Source organism: Lipotes vexillifer, unplaced genomic scaffold (assembly GCF_000442215.2).
Source record: "Lipotes vexillifer unplaced genomic scaffold, Lipotes_vexillifer_v1.1 scaffold809, whole genome shotgun sequence".
In the NCBI taxonomy this organism is placed as follows: domain Eukaryota; kingdom Metazoa; phylum Chordata; class Mammalia; order Artiodactyla; family Lipotidae; genus Lipotes; species Lipotes vexillifer.
In genome coordinates this window covers 1,946,613-1,965,620 of record NW_006788521.1, presented here as the reverse complement: position 1 = coordinate 1,965,620, position 19,008 = coordinate 1,946,613, and the positions used below count along the sequence as shown (strand labels likewise).

General features: G+C 45.3%; 1 protein-coding gene across 1 annotated transcript in view; it reads right to left on the bottom strand.

The window, feature by feature from the left end:
- ANKS6 (ankyrin repeat and sterile alpha motif domain containing 6) overlaps nucleotides 1-5,205 on the bottom strand; it is a 54,291-nt gene extending 49,086 nt beyond the window's left edge. The window contains exon 1 of the mRNA XM_007461652.1: nucleotides 5,192-5,205. Coding sequence (XP_007461714.1) covers nucleotides 5,192-5,205 — 14 coding nt within the window. The remainder of the gene's footprint in view (nucleotides 1-5,191) is intronic.
- Between the last annotated feature and the right edge of the window lie 13,803 nt (nucleotides 5,206-19,008).

The following is a 19,008-nucleotide window of genomic DNA, read 5'->3' as shown; positions in this document are numbered from 1 at the left end:
TCAACAAGGGTTATCATTTTAAGAATAGGAAAAAAACATGAATGAGAGAGCCCATGTGCCGTAAACTACAGAGCCCATGCGCTCTGGACCCCGCACACCACAACTAGTGAGAGAAAACTCGCACGCCACAACTAGAGAGAAGCCCACACGCCGCAAACAAAGACCCCACATGCCACAACTAAGACCCAACGCAGCCAAAAAAATTTTAAAAATTAAAAAAAGATTTCTCTATTTAGTCATCAAGCATGAGATTAAAATCTAGCATAATCCCTGACAGCAGATAACAGATAAAAATTCTGTTTTTATCTATTGGATCTTAGTAAGCCCTGAGATAAACGGATAATGCCTATTTCACAGATGAGGAAACTGAAGATTACAATGGAAAGCAATAATCCAGAATCTCTCAATTTGGAAGTGATGGAGTCAAAACTTGAACCTAGACCCTAAAATCCCAAAGCCCACTTTTTCTGGTAAAACAAACTCACAAAGGAGGAAAAGCGCTGAATTTGAGCAGAAATGCTGACACTTGGAATGCTTTCTGAACTCATGAGTAGCCCAAGAGGTCATTCAATTACGCTGAAAACATAAAAGGATTCAATGAAGGCTGAGATAATTTTGTGGATGCTAATCTTCTAATAGGTAATTACTGAAGATAGGGAAGCTCAGGGCTTTCTGAGCAGCTGCTATGATTACCAATTAATTTCAGCAATTAACACCTATATTGAAAGACCTGGCACACACTCCCACTCTCAAAGCCCTGGGCTGAGAGGCCAGCTCTGCCATGCTAGCAGGCGGAAAAGTGAAGGGCAGAAGAAGGAAAGTAAGGAAGCCAAGGGTGAAATTAGAGCCAGAGTAAACACCATATAAGCTGTCCCTTTAGTGTTTAGCAAATTTGGCAAGTGGCTTCCTTGTAGCCAACACCAAGAAGAAAATGGTGAGTTACAGGATTCATGGCTGAGAGCAGAGGCTGGGAGCATAGGCTCTGTGAGCACCTGCCTAGGTGTGAATCTGACTCTGTCTCTTACTAGCTGTGTGGCCTTGGGCAAGTAACCTAACTTCTCTGAGCCTCAATTCTTTATCTGTAAAATGGGGAAGGCAACAGTACCTACTTCCTCAGATTCTGTGTGGCCTGAATGAGTTAATTCATTTGAAGTACTTAGCACAGTGCTTGACAAAAAATAAGTGCTCAACAAGGGTTATCATTTTAAGAATAGGAAAAAAAACATGAATGAAACCATCTCTGATGCTAAAACACTCACAAGAGACCAAAGTGCAGTCCAGGCACAGGGCCTCTGATGGTCCTGATCCAATGACGAGCTTTGGAACACAGACAGCTGGGAAGATAAATAGATGCTCACTTCATTGAAAGTGGTGGCTGCTGGGAGCACCATCTCTGTAGCCTATCTACTTTCAAGGAGAAAGAGCACAAGACTGGAACGTGTCGGCACACAGCCATGCGCTTGGCCGTCCTGACTGAAGGATCAGACAAACTGTGTATCCTTTAGGAAGTCTCCCTACATATTATTCCTCAACACTGAGCTCTTGATGCAGGTTAGGCAAACGAATGCTTGAGCACAAGCCAGCACAGACAGTCCAGATGGTCAGTATCACAAACTGAAGTACAATAAATTTTAAAGTACCCAGGCACTGTCTAGGCTCAGCTAAAGGTTGAGTCAATTCTCATCATCTCATAGGACTATCCCATTCTACCACAGTAAATTAGAGAGTATGTCATAGCTAACGCTTCCAAAATAGCACCTGTAAGATAAATGGAGGAAAAAAGAGGAATGTAATTAGTCCAGAGCCTTTCGATTTGCAAGTGACAAAGTCAGGACACTTGGAGCACAAATTCCAGCTCTTTTTACAATACCAACTTGTAGAGAAGAAGGAAAATCCTCTAAAAATGTTAAATTATTAGTTAGCAGAGTTCAGCTTAATTCTTGAGTCTCCTGTCCCATCAAGGTTAAATTTCATTAGATGAAATTAATCAGATGACTTTGACCATCCTGCAGAACTTGGTTAGCAGCAAAAAACTGGTGATCAGGGTCTTTGAGACACCCTGCAGCAAACCAGGTGCTGCAGACATAAATCTCACTCAGCAAGGCCCCCGGGGCTCACTAAGGGCGCCTCGGTTCCAGGTGGGAGTTCAGAGATTAGGTGCGCGTCAGCGGCTCCCAAACCTACCATGTGGGAGAATCGTCGCTGGGGAGCCTCTTGTCACACAGAGTCCCTGTCCCTCCCCTGGGTCTTCTGAATCACAATCCCAGAAAGGGAACTCAGGGATCTGATTTGGAAAAGCGTCCCAATGATTCTGATGTACGGCCAGGTTTGGGTGTCACTGACAAAGGTGACCAGCTATAACATGGGAGTGGTGGGCACTACTGCAGAGGCCTGCCCAGGGCTGAGAGACCAGAGAACAGGGGGGAGGGATATCGTGGCAGGCTTCCCAGAAGAAGCTAAGCTGGGAGGAAGTGGGGGGCTTCACTCACTGAGGGGAGAAGGGGAAGAAGAGGTTTCCAGTATATGGTTACAGTGAGGATTCTGCGGCTGGACTCCCCAAATCTGCTGACTAGCTGAATGCTCATGAGCAGATTTTGTAATGTCAAATTCTCATTCATAAAGTGGAGACGAAATTCTTGGCACACAGTAAATGCTCAATAAATGTTAACTTAAAAAAACAAAAACAAAGAACATGCAGGGAGACACAAGAGAAGGCCTGGAATTTAGGAAGCCAGGGGAGACACAAGAGAAGGCCTGGAATTTAGGAAGCCAGGGGGAAGCCAGGGGGAAAGGAGAAGAGAGGATTTGGGAAGAGGTCCGAATGAGAGAGCCTCAAATGCCATGCTAAGGGCTCTGACTAGGGGAGCTATCACAGGAGAGGCACAACCAAACATTCATTTCAGAAAGATCTGGAAGCTCTGCAGAGGATGGATTACAGAAGGCACACCTGGAAGAAGAGAGAGCAGTGGGAGGCCACTTATAAATGTGTGGCCTGGACTAATGCAGAGGGGAAGGAGAGATGCTAAGGCCTAGACGGGTACTTGGTTGAGGACCTACCTGGCATTCTAAAGCCTGGAAGAGTGGACGGGGCCACTAAGAGAGACAGGGAACCTCAAAAGTAAGGTCCATAGCCCAAAAGGTTTTATGGGCACCCCAGACTGCTCCGGGCAACAAATCAAGTGTCTTAAGACAAAGAGTTCCAATACACTGATAGGTGCATAAAACACTGCATTACCCATGTGAATGGGCAGCCCAAGTGTTACAACTGGGATGCGTTACCTAGGTGTGTTTACAGACTGAAATAAATACCCAAGGGCTAAGGAATGGTTAAGCAAACCACAAATGGTTAAGTAGTGCCCATGGAATATCACACAGCAGTTGAAAACGATATATTTAACGACTAAAATAATGCAGAATAAAAATTTTCCAGAAATACAAATTAAACTAGAACAACCACGTAACACTTGGAAATGAACTCAGAAATAAAATATAATCGGGTCACAATGAGAAGATTATGGGTAAGAATGTTGTGATTTCAACGCCTTTTTGAAAAACAAATGGCTCATACATATGGAAAGATGTTCCATTTCACTCAGTTTAACAAATGCAAGTCACAGACACACTGAGATATTTTTCACTCATCAGACACAAAAATTCAAAAGTTTGATAATATACTCTGTTGGAGAGGCTGCAGGAAAAAAAAGGCACTCACATACACTGCTGCCAGGAGGGTAAACTGGTTAATACTACTGTGGTCAACAGAATAATGGGCTCCCTAAAGACGTCCACATCCTAATCCCAGAACCTGTAAATATGTTAGGTTTCGTGGCAAAGGGGAAATTAAGGTTGCAGATAGAATTAAGGTTGCTAATCAGCTGACCTTGAGATAGGGGAGATTATCCAGGTGGGCTCAGTGGAATCACAAGGGCCCTTTAAATGTGGAAGAGGGAGGCAAAGGAGGCAGAAGATGTGATGATGAAGCAGGGGTTGGAGTGATGTGATTGCTGCTGGCTTTGTAGTAAGTTGTTACAGCAGCCATAGGAAACTAATAAACCTGTATGGAGAGCAATTTGGCAATATCCATCAAAATTACAAATGATTTCTGTTCCCTTCTTGGGGAATTTCTCCAAGAAACTGGGTGGGACCTAAGTAGTTGGCTGACAGGAGTGAGAGACTTCACTGTATACCAGAGTTTCTTTATACCAGAGTTTCAAGTCCGGTTCATCCTACTTCCTGAGTACATCTTAAACTCATTGCTTTGCTCTCACACCACCATCTCTGCTCTGGTCCAGGACACCATCACCTCTTCCTGGATTGCTGCAATTCTCTCCAAACCAGCCTTTCCGATTCTAGCTCACCCCTCCAACCCATCCTCACGGTGCAGTGAAAGTGATCTTTGCAAACATAAATCTCATTCTGTCAGTTGCTCTGCCTAGAAACTTCCATTACTTCCCAGTGTCCTTAGGATAGCTCACCTTTCGCAGCCTTGCCACGGTGCATCTCCCACTACTCCCAGGCTCTCCCAGCCACAACATCGTTCTAGCAGTCCTACCAATGCCTATTTCACTTTGGCTTCCAAACCTTTGCACGGGCCTCCTATCACCCCATTCCCACCTTCCACTTCTTCCGTCCAGGTCAATTCTTAGGTATCCTTAGGTCTCGACTTGAATACATACATCATCCTTACCAGAAACCTTCCCCCGCTTCCTGAAACTGAGTCTGCTCTCCAAAAGCTCCTCCAATTTTCCCCGTGAAAGCTGTTCCTTTACCTGGCCTACCCAATGGCATGCGAGCTGCTCCAGTGGGAACTTTATCTGGGTACCGCAGCATCCCGAACGCCAAGCTAGGGTTGGTAGGTAGGTTCTTAGAAAACCCTTGTTGCAAGAAGTAATAAATGGACATCACTAAGGTTCTAAGTCTCTAAGATTCTATTTGCTGTCTCCAGATTGTGTTTTGAAAGGCCAATGTTTCTAAGATTCGGATTTTACTTTATTAAAAAGAGCGTCCACTTCTCGTCGTATCCCAAGCTACTCAAAGTTTACCATTCCAATTCTCTCGAACCAGTCCTTCACTCTTTACCTCCCGGGGCATCTGCGGGGGGCCGCCGGGCAGGTCCGGCCGCCTGAGCCAGCCCGCGACCCGGGGGCCGCTGGACACCACCCCGGACCCTCCGGCGCCCCGGACCCCTCACCTGGCCGCCTGCATGAGCGCGCTCCAGCCGTAGTGGTTGCGGCTGTTGACCGAGGCACCGCGTCGCAGCAGGAACCGCCCCAGCTGCTCATGGCCCCCGGCCGCGGCGAACTGCAGCGCCGTGTTGCCCGCCTCGTCAGAGCAATCTACGGGCACCGGCGCTCCGGCCGCCGACCCCGCCCCGGGCCCGGACGCCTCGGGCCCCGCCGGCTCCGCGCCCGCCTCGGGCTCCGCACCGCGCTCCGCCGGTTCCGCAGTACCCGGCTCCAGCAGCCGCCGCGCCGTCTCCGTGTCGCCCTGATCGCAGGCGCGCAGCAGCAGCTGGAAGGCCGGGGGCAACCCGCCCTCCCCCATCGCGGCCAGCAGCCCGCGTCCGTCTGCGCCGCTGACCTAGCCGGCTCTGCCGGCTCCGCCCCCGGATACCGCGCGCCGGCGCCCCCTTCCGCCCGCGCGCGCGCCTACTGTGTGACGGCCGCGTGAGGAGGGCCGGGCCGCGCGCCTACTGTGTGCCGGGCGCGCGCCCAGGGCGAGGGCACGCCTCAATCGCCGGCGTCGGGGGCGGGGGCGGGGGCTGGACAGCGGGTTCCGGGAAGTTTCGAGCTGCGTTCGCCGCCGAGCTCCCGAGGTTACCTTTGCGATTTCGGCGCCCGCTTGCGGCCCTCCCCGATGCTCCGGATACTTCCCGCCGAGTGCGGAGGTCCGAGCGGCCGCCCCAGCCCTCCTCACATTGCGAGCTCTCAACCACTGGGCCAGGGTCTGAGTCCACGGGCTCACGGGCCTGGCCTGTGGCACGCGCCGCTGACCCCCGGCACCCGGCACGAACCTGGCGCCTCCTAAATGGTCGTTGCCTGAATTAAGGAACAGATGCGTCCACTCTGTCCTCGCAGAATGCCCTGCCGGGCCATCAGTGCCATACTTGTCTGGGACGGGCGTTAGGCCTACAAGCACCTCCTGTACCTTCGTCTCTCTTCGTCAGTGTTTCCTGAAGCAGCACCGTCTGGGACATTTTACAAATGCGCATTTTCTCATCCCACCCAGACCTACTGAATAGGAAACCGAGTATGGAGCCCAGCCACCGGTATCTTACCAAGCCCTCCAGGTGATTCTGAGGCACGTTAAAGTTTGAGACGCACTGTTTGATCCTTAACAGCAGTGCTGTCAGCCACGGGGAAGGGCCGAGATGATCACCCCCAATTTACAGAGGAGGCACCTGAGGCTTAAAGAGGATGTGTCTTGCTAAAGCTCACACGACTGTCGTGTGGGAGAGCTGTGACTAGGACCCAGGTCTTCTGACATCTAGTCCAATTCTCTTTCTACTCTCAACAAGTATTTATTGAGTGCCTGCTGTGTGCCAGGCACTGTTTTAGGCCCCGGAGAAACTGCAAAATAAAATCCCTGCTGTCCTGGACCTGACAGTGGAAAGAGGCTGTAAATACTCAAACAAGTAAGTAACTTGTACGTCAGATGGTGATGAGTGTTATTAAAACAATAAATAGAACATAAAAGAATCCAAGTAAATGGGTTAGAGGATGGGAGGTTATTTTATAATAGGTTGGGTAGAAAAGATATCACTGAGAATGTGACATTTGCAAACAGACCTGAAGGAACTGAGCGGTCGCGTTATGCTAACATTTGGAGAGAGTGGGGGGGGGGGGGGGGTGGAGAGAAAGATTCTAACGAGAGCAGCCCTGCCAGCCAGTTGCTTTACACTCCGTTCTCATCGCGATAACAGACTTTTAACATTCTGATCTGAGGTAATTGGTTTCCACAGACTGTGAGCTATGGTCCCAAAGCCTAGCAAAAAGCTAGACATATGGTAGGTGCTAGGTCATTTAACTTGACTCTTAAATGACTAAGTCTAGTATATAGAATTATAATACAGAACAAAACTTGATGAGGGCATGAGGAAGGAATAAGGGTCATGGCTTTGGCAGATCAAAGATGGTAATGCCCTTAGGATATGGGCCGGCAGGGCTGGAAGATAAGGTCTTCTAGGTGAAGCGTAAAATGAGGAAAAGTCTCGAAAGTACACAGGGTTCAGGCTGCAAAATGCTTCAGTGCCAGAGATTTATTCTGTGAGTAATGGAGAGTCATGGAAAGTGTTTGAGTGTGTGAGATTCAGGAATAGAGCTAATCATTTTGGCCATGTGGGAGGTGGTACAGGCATATCTCAGAGATATTGCGGGTTCGGTTCCAGACCACTGCAATAAAGTGAGTCATGCAACTTCTTGGTTTCCCAGTGCATGTAAAAGTTATGTTTACACTGTACTGTAGTCTAGTAAGTGTGCAATAGTCTTTAAGAAAACAAACAAGGTAAATACCTTAATTTAAAAATACTTTATTGCCAAAAATGTAAATACACAAACAAGTAAGTAACTACGTCAGGTGGTGATGAGTGTTATTAAAACAAATAGAACATAACAGAATCCAAGTAAATGGGTTAGAGGATGGGATGTTATTTTATAATAGGTTGGGTAGAAAAGATATCACTGAGAATGTGACATTTGCAAAGAGACCTGAAGGAATTGAGCAGTCAAGTTATGCTAACATTTGGAGAGAGTGCATCATCTAAGCCCTCAGCGAGTTGTAATCTTTTTGCAATAGTAACATCAAAAATCACTGATCATGGATCACCATAACAGATATAATAATAATGAAAAGTTTGAAATATTGCAAGAATTACCAAAATGTGATAGTGACACAAAGTGGGTAAATGCTGTTGGAAAAATGGTGCTGGTAGACATGCTCCATGTAGGGTTGCTGCAAATGCCTGTCTATAAAATGCCACATCTGGGAAACACGATAAAGGAAAGCACAGTAAAACAAGGTGTGGGGAATTCCCTGGTGGTCCAGTGGTTAGGACTCCACGAGCTTCCACTGCAGGGGGCACAGGTTCAACGCCTGGTCAGAGAACTAAGATCTCGCAAGTTGCGCAACCAAAATAATTAATTAATTAATTAATTAAACACTGTCACTCATTTCCACATTTGGCTCTGTTCATCACAACAGAGTTGAGGATGACTTTCTTTTGGATGTCTAATGAAGACTTGGTTCCTTGAAAATCCTGAGCAATTGCTTCCTTGTCTTATTGTATTTATTCAGGTGTCTTTTCTTATATTTTACTAACTAGTTGTTTCACTGTAAAAGTAATATACATGGTAAAAAAAAAATTCCAACAATACAAACGGGCATAAAGCAAAAGCCCCTTTCCCTCCTCCTCCACTTTCCCACTTTCCCAGTCCTACTTCCCATAGGTAACCAATATTCACATTTATTTTATCTTTCCAAAAATATTTCATACATATTCAAACATGCACACCTACTTACAGGCATTAATCAAGGTTCTTGATTGCAAGCAGCAGAAATTAACCCTCTGGATAATTTAAGAAGAAAAGGGATTTAATACGAGGTTTTGTTCATAGCTCACAGATCCCACGGGGCCAGAGAACCAGCCCCAGAGGCCCCACAACCAAGAACAATGTCCCAAATCATGCCAGGCTGCACCCTATACCAGGATGGAGTCTGCACAGGCCCTTTTTGGTGTCACCAGCTTCAGAGTCCAAGGCAGAGACGGGAGCATCTGAATGGCCTGGCCAGGTCATGTGTTTTGCCTGGCAGAAAGGGAGTTGGGAAAGTGCATTTCTAGCATTTTCAGCATGTATAATAGGAGGTAATCTCCATTGTGGGTGCCCCAGAAGGTAGGAGACTCTCCAGGATAGGAAGGGGGTTCCCATGCTGGGCAGCCAAAAAGGATAACAAATGTCTACTACAAATATTCCCTCTAGAGTGGATCTCTATTGCATACACCTGTCATGCCTCTCCTACTTGGGGAAGACACCCTCTTTCTTTTGGGGAGCCTCCTTCCCCCACTCTCAGTCCACGTGGTTCAGTGATTAGCGTATGTCCAAGCCTATTCCAATTCCTTCAGTGCAGAATTTTTTGTTAAAGGTTGTCAGCAGTCAGGACGTCATAAGCCAGACTGGGGCTCGCTCTGCCCCCACTTGAAGACAACCTGCCTGAGAGTGAAGCCACCACACAGAAGAGCAGAGACAAGTGATAGAAAAAGATGGAATCAGAACCCCCCCACTCCCATTCTTTTTGGTTAGGTTTGTTTTGAGCAGGGTTGTTGTCACTTGCAATCCAAGCCTTAACAAATGCATATTTTACTATTTTACTTTTTAAAGAAGTGGGTTCCTACTATGCATGCTATTCTGAATATTCCCCCACCCTTTTTTCATTAAATAAATGGCTTGGGCATCTTTCCATGAACATAGATCTACTGCATCCTTTTTTTTAATATATATTTATTTTCTTTTTGGCTGTGTCGGGTCTTAGTTGCGGTGTGCAGGCTCCTTGTTGCCAGGCGCGGGCTTCTCTCTAGTTGTAGCACACAAGCTCTAGTTGTGGCCCGAGTGCTCAGTAGTTGTGGCACGTGGGCTTAGTTGCCCTGCGGCATGTGGGATCTTAGTTCCCCAACGAGGGATCGAACCGAGTCCCCTGCATTGTGATGTGGATTCTTAACCACTGGACCACCAGGAACATCCCTACTGCATCCTCTTTAATTGTTGCATGTAACACCATTAAGCAGATGTACCGTAATTTATTTAATCATTTTTTAATGATGCACAATTAGGTTGTTTCCAGTTTTCTGCTATCATAAAAAAATTCTGCATTGAACAGCACTTATAGCAGTCAGGTTCCCAGCAGGAGACAGCTGGCACATTTGGCTGAGGAAATGAGGACCATTTACTAAAGAACTAATTACAGACATGTGGGCAGTATTTACTAAGAGTCACAAGGGATGATGCAGTACTCAGAGGCTGGCAACAGTAGGGAGCCATCACCACCCCAGGCCTGAAGCAGGAGAGGGAGAGAGCAGTTACTGGAATTCTACAAGAGAGAAAACTGGAGAGATCTACCTGAAAGGAGTTTGGCCTTTGGTAGAGGGATGCAGCCATCCTACGGCAACCCAGTAGGAAGCAATCCCCAGAGGAATAAAAACCTCTGACCTCATCCTCCTCCTGCCCTCTGATCTCTTGTCAGTGCTCCTCATTGACCAAACATAACTGTTAGCCTGAGGTTCAGAGCCTGCTGATGTGGCCCTCACAGTCAGCCTCCCAGGGAGGAGAGACAGAGCGGGGCAAATAAAGATTCCAGCACCTTGCTGCTCAAACTCTGGTCCCTGGACCAGCAGCATCAGTACATCCTGGGAGCTTCTTAGAAATACAGCATCTTGGGTCCATCCCAGACCTATTGAACCAGAATCCATTTCAACACCATTCCTAGGTGATTTGTGTGCACAAAGGTTTGGAAGAATAGATCCAGCACATCTTTATACATAAATCTCTTCTGCAAGTGTATCTACAGTCTTACTATTTATGAACTCTCTTCCAGTATCTTTTCACCGATCCCTATGTTGGTTTGGGTCCTCTAAGAATCAAATGCCATAATGTTTTTTTCCTGGGAGAAATGCTTGTATAGGATAAAGGTGGAAGGAAGAAGAAAAGGGAAGGAGAGCCTTCAGACCTAGATGCAGGTCTGACAACTGGGAAAAGAGAGGGGGAAGCGAGGAGGCTTGGGTAGGAAGAGCTTCAGACTGTCCTGCAGTTCTGGGAATGACTCGACCAGGCTGATGGGGAGTCCCCAGGCAAAGGGAGTCTGCTAAGTCTTCCTGCATCAAACAGAAATGGCTGGGTTCTGGTGTCCCTCCCATGCTCGGTCACTAACTGGGAGAAACCAGAAGAACTGTAGCCTCAGCAAGAATATCACGGAGGACCCAAAGGCATAGCAGCTAGAGGCTCTTAGTCAACTATTCTCCCTGCAGCAGGTTCTCTTGAAGGGCCGTCTGAGTGGTGTACCTCCATCACCGACACAATCCCTGTTCAACCAACATTAATTGAGTGCCTCCTGTGTGCCAGACATTGTGGGTGTTGGATGATAGGGACACAGCCCCTGGCCCCCAGGGAATCCCACGTGATTGTGGAACAGGGTGGTCTGTGAGCTTTTCTTATCAATTCAGAGGAAAGTGTCAGAGTTTGAGGGTGTCACTGACAGCTTCATGGGAGAGCTTGACCACAAGTTGGGCAGAAAAACTGGGTGTGAGTTGGGTAGTTGTAGGAAAAGAGAGGAAACAGGTTGGAAAGGAGGGACGGGGGATCAGAGACTGGTGCAATGGATTAGAACGGAGGTAAGGAAGTTTGGGAAGTAAAATAATCTCTAGAGAGTATTTATTTACCTTAAAATATCATCCTAATAAGATGATAATATGTGTTGTAAAGAGTTCCAATGTTGTAGAAATATAGAATGTAAGCTTCTTGAGATCAATGGCTCTGGGTGTTTACCATCATATCCCTTGAACCTAGTACATTGCCTGCTAAGTGGTAGGTAATCAATAAATATTCATTGAAAAAAAAATGGAATGAAAATGAAAGGGCCAAAGAGTCTCACTAATCAGAAATAAATATAATATGGTTAATGGTTTGGTGAATATTTCTTTAGAGTTTTTCCTTTTTATATATTAATGTATTTTACCCAAATAGGATCATACTATTCATACAGCTCTACAACTTGATTTTCTTGACTTAACAATGCATCTTAAACACATTTGTATGTTAAATACTTAGGATTAATGTCATTCTTGTTAATGACACTGTGGTATATTAGTGTATGGATGTGCAGCACTTCATTTTATAATCTACTATTAATGGATATCTGGGTTGTTTCCAACTTTTTGCTTTTATATACAATACTGCAGGGGCCCCGACCTTTCTGACACCAGGGACCGGTTTTGTGGAAGAAAATTTTTCCACAGACTGGGGTGGGGGGGTGCGAGGAGGATGGTTCAGCCAGTAATGCGAGTGATGGGGGGCAATGGGCAGATGAAGCTTCGTTTGCTTTGCTTTGCTTTGCTCGCTGCCTGCCGCTCACCTCCTGCTGTGAGGCCTGGTTCCTAACAGCCTAGGACCGGTACTGGTCCACGGCGGTGGCGGGGGTGGGGTGGTTGGGGACCCCTGCAATACTGCGATAAGCTTCCTGTAAGCTTGTCTCTTGAGCACTTATGAATCTATTTCTGTTAGATAAATTCCTAGATGTGAAATTGCAGAATCAAAAGGGTACGAACATTAACATTTCATATAAATGTTGCCTAATTGCTTTCCAAAAGGTTGTACCAGTTTGTATTCCTACTGACTGGATAAGAGTACCTGTTTATTCACATCCTTGACAACACTGGAATTAATAACCTTTTTAATCTCTGCCAGTCTGATAGGTAAAAAAAATATTTTGGAGTAAGTTTAGTTTGCATGCTTTTTAAGTAGAGAAGTTGAGCATATTTCAATACATTTATAGACCATTTTAGATCTCTTTTTTGTGGGAGCTGTCTTCAAATCCTTTGGTCATTTTTATTTCTGTTTGTTCTTTTTATTTCCCTGTTGATTCACATACTGGGTAAATGTCATCTGCAAATATGTCTTTGTGATTTGTCTTCTGTCTTTTGAGTTTACATTATTTGGGGCTTTACAGAATTTAAAATTTTTTATGTAGTCAAATTTATAAATCTTTTCCATAATGGTCTCTGGGTTTTTTCATCCAGTACTTTCATCATTGGATTTTCTTATTTTTCTTTTTTCACTTTGACATTTCTAGATCATTTGGAATTTATTTTGGTGTAAGGTGTGAGGTTGGCATTTAACTTTATTTTTCCAAATGTTTATCTAGTTGCCCCAATCATTAATTGAATCAGCCATCTTTTCCCCACTAATGTTTGAAGTACCACTACCGTATAACTTATTAAGCTCTAAAAGGGATGTAATGATCCCCTGTGAAGGGAGCTAATATGACAAATCAAAAATGCCTTCTACGGAAATCTATTTGTTGGTTGAGCAGCAGATGAGATGGTGTGGTCAAAGAACAAATTATCTCCTCAAACTAATAAGAAACCCAAGGAGAGGACAAGTTAGTCAATTTGGGAAGAGGCATGAAAAGAATTAAGGTTCCAGCTGGATTTGCCCTCTATGGATGCCAACTTATCATCATTAATAACATTTACATAGTACTTACTCTGGGTAAGCAGAGTAACTCTTGTTACTTTACCTCTGTTAACAAACTGTTGTAGTTCCAGTAGCTCCCAGGTGGTACCAATGCTGCTGGTCTAAGAACCACACTTTGAGTAGCAAAGCACTAGTCATCTTCCATTTGCCATTGCAGAAGCTCTTTCCACCCTGCTTTGTGTCCAGGGAGGCTGTCTTGTGTGGACTACATCGCTCAGTCCTTCCCAAAACCCTACTCTGGTACTGTTATTATCACCACTATTTTATACATGAGCACATTGCGTTGGAAGAGGTTAAGTGACTTGCCTAAGGCTGCACAGCAGTCTGTAATGGGGCTGGGGTTTGAGCTCAGGCAAGCGGGCTGCAAGGCTGTGTTCTTACCCACTAGGCTAAGCTGTCTTTGGTCTTTGGTCTCACAGCAGCCTGCCATTGAGGTGTGTGGTAGGAAATCCTGAACTAGGGGTCAGGAGACCTCGGCTCAGATCCTTGTTCTGCCCCTTGTATGTTGTGTGTCCTTGGATAAACCACCTCACTTCTCTGAGCCCAAGTTTCCTCAGAGAAGAAACCTTGCAAGATTGTCAGGGGGTAAAGGAGATGATAGCAGTTTACAGCACATGTAGGTGCTCAGTAAATGACAGCTTGTATCCATTACCTGGCACTTGAACCCAGGTCTTGTAAGGCCTAATTCCATCACTCTTTTCTCTGCAACTGAGCCTCTGTTGGGAAGCATTCCAATTTGGTAAGCCGATCCAAGTTGTAATCCTTGTCTGTTTTCTAATCTGACAGATCTTAAATGTGTTGGGTGTTTGGACAGAGGCCAAAAGACATAGCTCCAAGCCTTTCCTATCACACCTGCCTTCCAGCAGCAACCAGTGGACTCTCTTTTGTGCATGGAGTCACCTCCCACTAGTCTGATAGCAGCAGCAGTTCTGGGTAGGAGCTGCTTTGCATGGTTCACCTCAAACCCCATCCCCCTCCTGGAGCCCTGGGGGAGCTGCTCATGGAAGGGCCATATCCTCCAGGGAGGCCAGTAACCAGAGGCTGTGAATTGAAGCAGGTGGCAAGTTAGATCCTACTCTGCCTGAGCCACCAACTTGTTCAAGACTGCCTCCCCACTCTGTGTCAGGCTCCCCATCTGTAAAATGAGAGAATCAGACCAGACTTATGCTTCTTAACTTTTGGGCTGTGGTCCCTTTGAAAATAGAGAATATTTGATAAAAAGCTTTGGACTAGCTTACCAGTTTACACATTATCTTTCTACAGGAAATGCAAAACTATTCATTTCCCTGAGCTGGGCAGCAGCAAAGGGAGTTCCAGATTAACCTAAAGTATGATTTCAAATCACTGATCTCACTTTAACATCCAGGTATCCGTGTAAACATAAGTTCTTCAGAGAAACCTTCCTAAACCCCTAAACTAAACCAGGTTCTACTAGTATAAGTCCTTTTAGCACCCTGCAATGCTTCTTCAAAATACTTATCACAACTCTAGTAAGTTATCTTTTTATTATCTGTCCATTCCATTACACTCTCAGCACCATGATGTCAGAAGTATCTGTCTTGTGACAAAGATTCTCTCCTTGACCAAACTCTAGACAGGTTCCTCTGAGCTTTCATCTTGACTAGGGCTCAAACTTGGCCTGTAAAAACTACAGACTCTCAACACAAATGATTTCATCCACCCGCCTCCCCTCACATTAAAAGACTTAAACACTAACATAGTTTCCAAGACTGTGATGCTAGCACCCCTTAAGTGCCTGCCTGAGAAAGCTGAAGACTACCCAAACAATTTGCTGTTTGCTCTATCCAACACCTAACCAGAGGCCCCTGACCACCCTTTTTAAGAACGTTTACTAAAAAGGGCTTACAATTGTGAATCCTTTCTCTGTCCCTTTGAGATGTGTATGTATCTCCTACAATTCAGGAGTATCTTTCTCAAGGACCTGAAAGTCATTTCTGTATTTATTTATTTAAGTTTATTTATTTATTTATTTTTGGCAGCATTGGGTCTTCGTTGCTGCACACGGGCTTTCTCTAGTTGCGGCGAGCGGGGGCTACTCTTCGTTGTGGTGCGCGGGCTTCTCATTGAGGTGGCTTCTCTTGTTGTGGCTCATGGGCTCTAGGCGCGTGGGCTTCGGTAATTGTGGCTCGTGGGCTCTAGAGCGCAGGCCCAGTAGTCGTGGCTCACAGGTTTAGCTGCTCTGTGGCATGTGGGATCTTCCCGCACCAGGGCTCGAACCCGTGTCCCCCCTGCATTGGTAGGTGGATTCTTAACCACTGCGCCACCAGGGAAGCCCCAGTCATTCCTTTAAAATGCGATCGTCAGGAAGGATAGGGCCTCTGTCTGCCAGTCTCAGTGGGAGGATAGAATCCTGACTTCGATGATTGCAAGCCAACAGACATGTCTGGGCTAATCAGCATTTATGCTGACCAATCCTTTGTAATTTTTCATTTCCTCAACTCTACTTAAAACTCCCAGTTACCCCTATGCAAGTCAAAGTTGAATCAGTTCATACTGGACCTCCTTCCCTATTGAAAGGGTATGTTACTGATTCAAATCCGTCTCCCATTTAACTGGTGTCCAGCTTTGTTTATCATGGACACTTGCTCGTAGTTTGCCTAGTCTGTAGCCCAGTACCTGGCACATGTTTAGATGCTCAGTAATATTTCCTCTTGAAATGTGTTGATTAAAATCATCCATTTGTTCCAGTTATCTACTGCTGTGTTACAAACCATCCCAAAACGTCATGGTGTAAAACAACAATCATATTATGTTCATGGGTTCTGTGGGTCAGGGATTTGAAGACAGCACCTCTCTGTTCTGTGACATCTGGGGCCATAGCTGAGATGACTTGAATGACTGGGGAGGAGCCACTTTCAAGGTGGCTTCTTCACTCACCTGTCTGATGCCTGGGCTGTCTAGGGTGGCTAAAGGTTGGGCTCAGCTGACCCTGTTGACTGTATGTCTGCCTGTGGCTTCTCTGGCATGATGGCATCGGGATCGTCAGATTTCTTTCCTGGCAGCTCAAGGCTCCGAAAACAGTGGTCCTGTGAACAAGGTGGAAGCTTCATGGCCTTTTATACCTAGCCTTAGAAGTCACAGAACTTCACTTCTACCATATTCTGTTGGTTGAAGCAGTTAGGAGTCTGCCTCGTTTCAAGGGAAGGGAGTATCAGAGAATTTTCAGCCTGGTTTTAAAATCACCGTACCATCAGAGTCAGATTTGGGGAGAATTCTCTTGCAATTAATCATCTGTATCAGTGAGGATTAGACTTGGCTGCCTAAGACAGAAAACCCATAGAAACAGGGGCTTCAATGAGATAGAAGTTTATTTCTCTCTCACTAAACAAAGCCTGGAAGGAGGCCAGCAGGACTGGTTCAATGTCTACAATGTTAGGGAACTGGACTCCTTCTGCCATGGTGTTTCACCATTCTCAGTGCATGACCCAAGGTGATTGCTTGAGCTCCAGTCTTCATAGCCACAATCCAGCCAGCAAGAAGGAAAGGTAAGGAAGTTTCCTTTAAGGACATTACTCAGAAGCCCTATTTGACACCACCACTTATAGCCCATTGGTGGCACACTTAGTCACTTGGCCATGCCTAGTTGCAAGGAGGGCTGGGAAATACAGTCTTTATTTTGGATGACAATGGGTCCAGAGAAACAAACACATTTTTTAAAAAAGGATTCTAGAGAAGGAAAAAGAGAAGATTGGATATTGGCAGACATCTAGCAGTTTGTACCATACCTTTTTATTCTGTTCTATTTCCTGTTCTGTTACTGATCAGCTGTGGGCCTGGACAACATACTTCCTTTGGCCTGGTTACCAAGTCCTCTGGTAATTAGAGATGAGGCTGTGATGATCTAATAAGGAAGCTCAAAGGATTAAGCAAATAAATGTGTCAATGCTCTGGTTTCAGGGAGAATAACTGGAGCCCTGTCCAGTCAGCCTCCTTTTTAATTTCCTGGATGGTTTTCCCTTGGGATTTCTAGGAGCAGATTCTGAAAACATCCAGACTGAGTTGCTGAGGCCCTTCCAGCAAGAAGACCTAAAGAATTCATGTTTGTTACCTTTGGGGAGTAACTTTTCTCTGCACTTAACCAGGCTGTGCCCTCCATCAGGTACTTCCCCACTGAGTTCAAACAGGCGCCTACTTAAGTGAGTGTGAGACACAAAGCCAGCCATGAATTGAGCACTTACTGTGTCTGACACTGAACCAACTTCTGGGATCATAAAGTGACCACAGCCCATACTCTTAATCCTGTACATTCTTTTTTTTTTTTTTTTTACAAGGCCAGGGTATGAATTAAACACAACCTAATGTAGCAAGGGCTGTAACAAAGTATGATGGTGATATGGATTGAATTGTGTCCCCCCAGAAGATCTGTTGAAGTCTTAATCCTTGATACCTATGAATGTTACCTTATTTGGGAATAGAGTCTTTGTTGATGTAATCAAGTTAACATGAGATCATTAGAGTGGCCCAAATCCAATGACCAGCACCCTTAGAAGAAGAGTAGAAGGGACACAGAGACAAACACACTAGAAGAATGTCATATGACCATGGAGGCAGAGATTGGAGTGATGCATCTACAAGTCAAGGAATGTCAAGGATTGCTGGCGACACAAGTAACTAAGAGAAAGGTATGGAACAGATTCTCCCCTGGAGCCTCTAGGGAGAATGTGGCTCTGCTAATAAGACTTATTGGCTCCAGGACTGTGAGAGAATAAATTTCTGTTGTTTTTAGCCACCTAGTTTGTGGTAGTTTGTTATGGCAATTCTCGGAAACTAATAGACATGGTCAGTTTGATATGTCAGCTTGGCTAGGCTTTAATCCTCAGTTATTCAATCAAACACTAATGTAGATGTTGCCATGAAGGTATTTTGTAGATATGGTTAACATTTACAATCAACTGACTTTAAGGAAGGAGATTGTTTAGGTGGGCCTGATTTAATAAGTTAAAGTCCTAAAGAGCAGAACTGAGATTGCCCTAGAAAATAAGAAATTCTCCCTGTGGATTGTAGCTTCTGCTTATGTCAGAGAGTTTCAGCCTGTCATTCCTGATGACCTGCCCTATAGATTTTGGACTTGCTTAACCAGTCTCCGCAATTGTATAAGCCAATTTCTTGCAGTAAATCTCTTAATATATCTCTTCCTGCTTTTGTTTCTCTTGTGGAACCCTGACTAATACACAAAAGGATGATGTGATCTTTAAATACGTTTACCTAAAAAACCATGGAATTGCTGAAGGCTTCATGGAGGAGGTGGCTTTTGGCAGGGTCTTGAAGGATGGGTAGGAGTTTGCTAGGTGGGGAAGGGCATTTCCAGCAGAGAACAGCCTATGCAAAGGCCTGGAATGAAACCATGCCTCCCCTATCCCCTAGTGGTTGAGGATAGGCATTACAGAATTTGGAGTCACATTATGGGGGTCTCTCCAGTCAAGCTGAGGACTTCAGCACTTGTCCTGGAGGCTAGGGGTTCTCCTTTTTTTATTCTTTGTTCTTTTATTTATTTATTTTTTGCTTTTTAAAAATTGAGATATAACTTTCATAAGTCAAGTGCATGGGTTTTAAAGAAGAACTTGATGAATTTTTACATATGTATTTATCCATGTAATCCTCACTAAAATCAAGATATAGAATCAGGGCTGGGATTAGGGTGAGGTGAATGAAGTGAGCTGTGCAAGCACAGGGTTAGATTTTCTGTCTTTAAAATTTTGGTATTTTGGGGCTTCCCTGGTGGCGCAGTGGTTGGGAGTCCGCCTGCCGA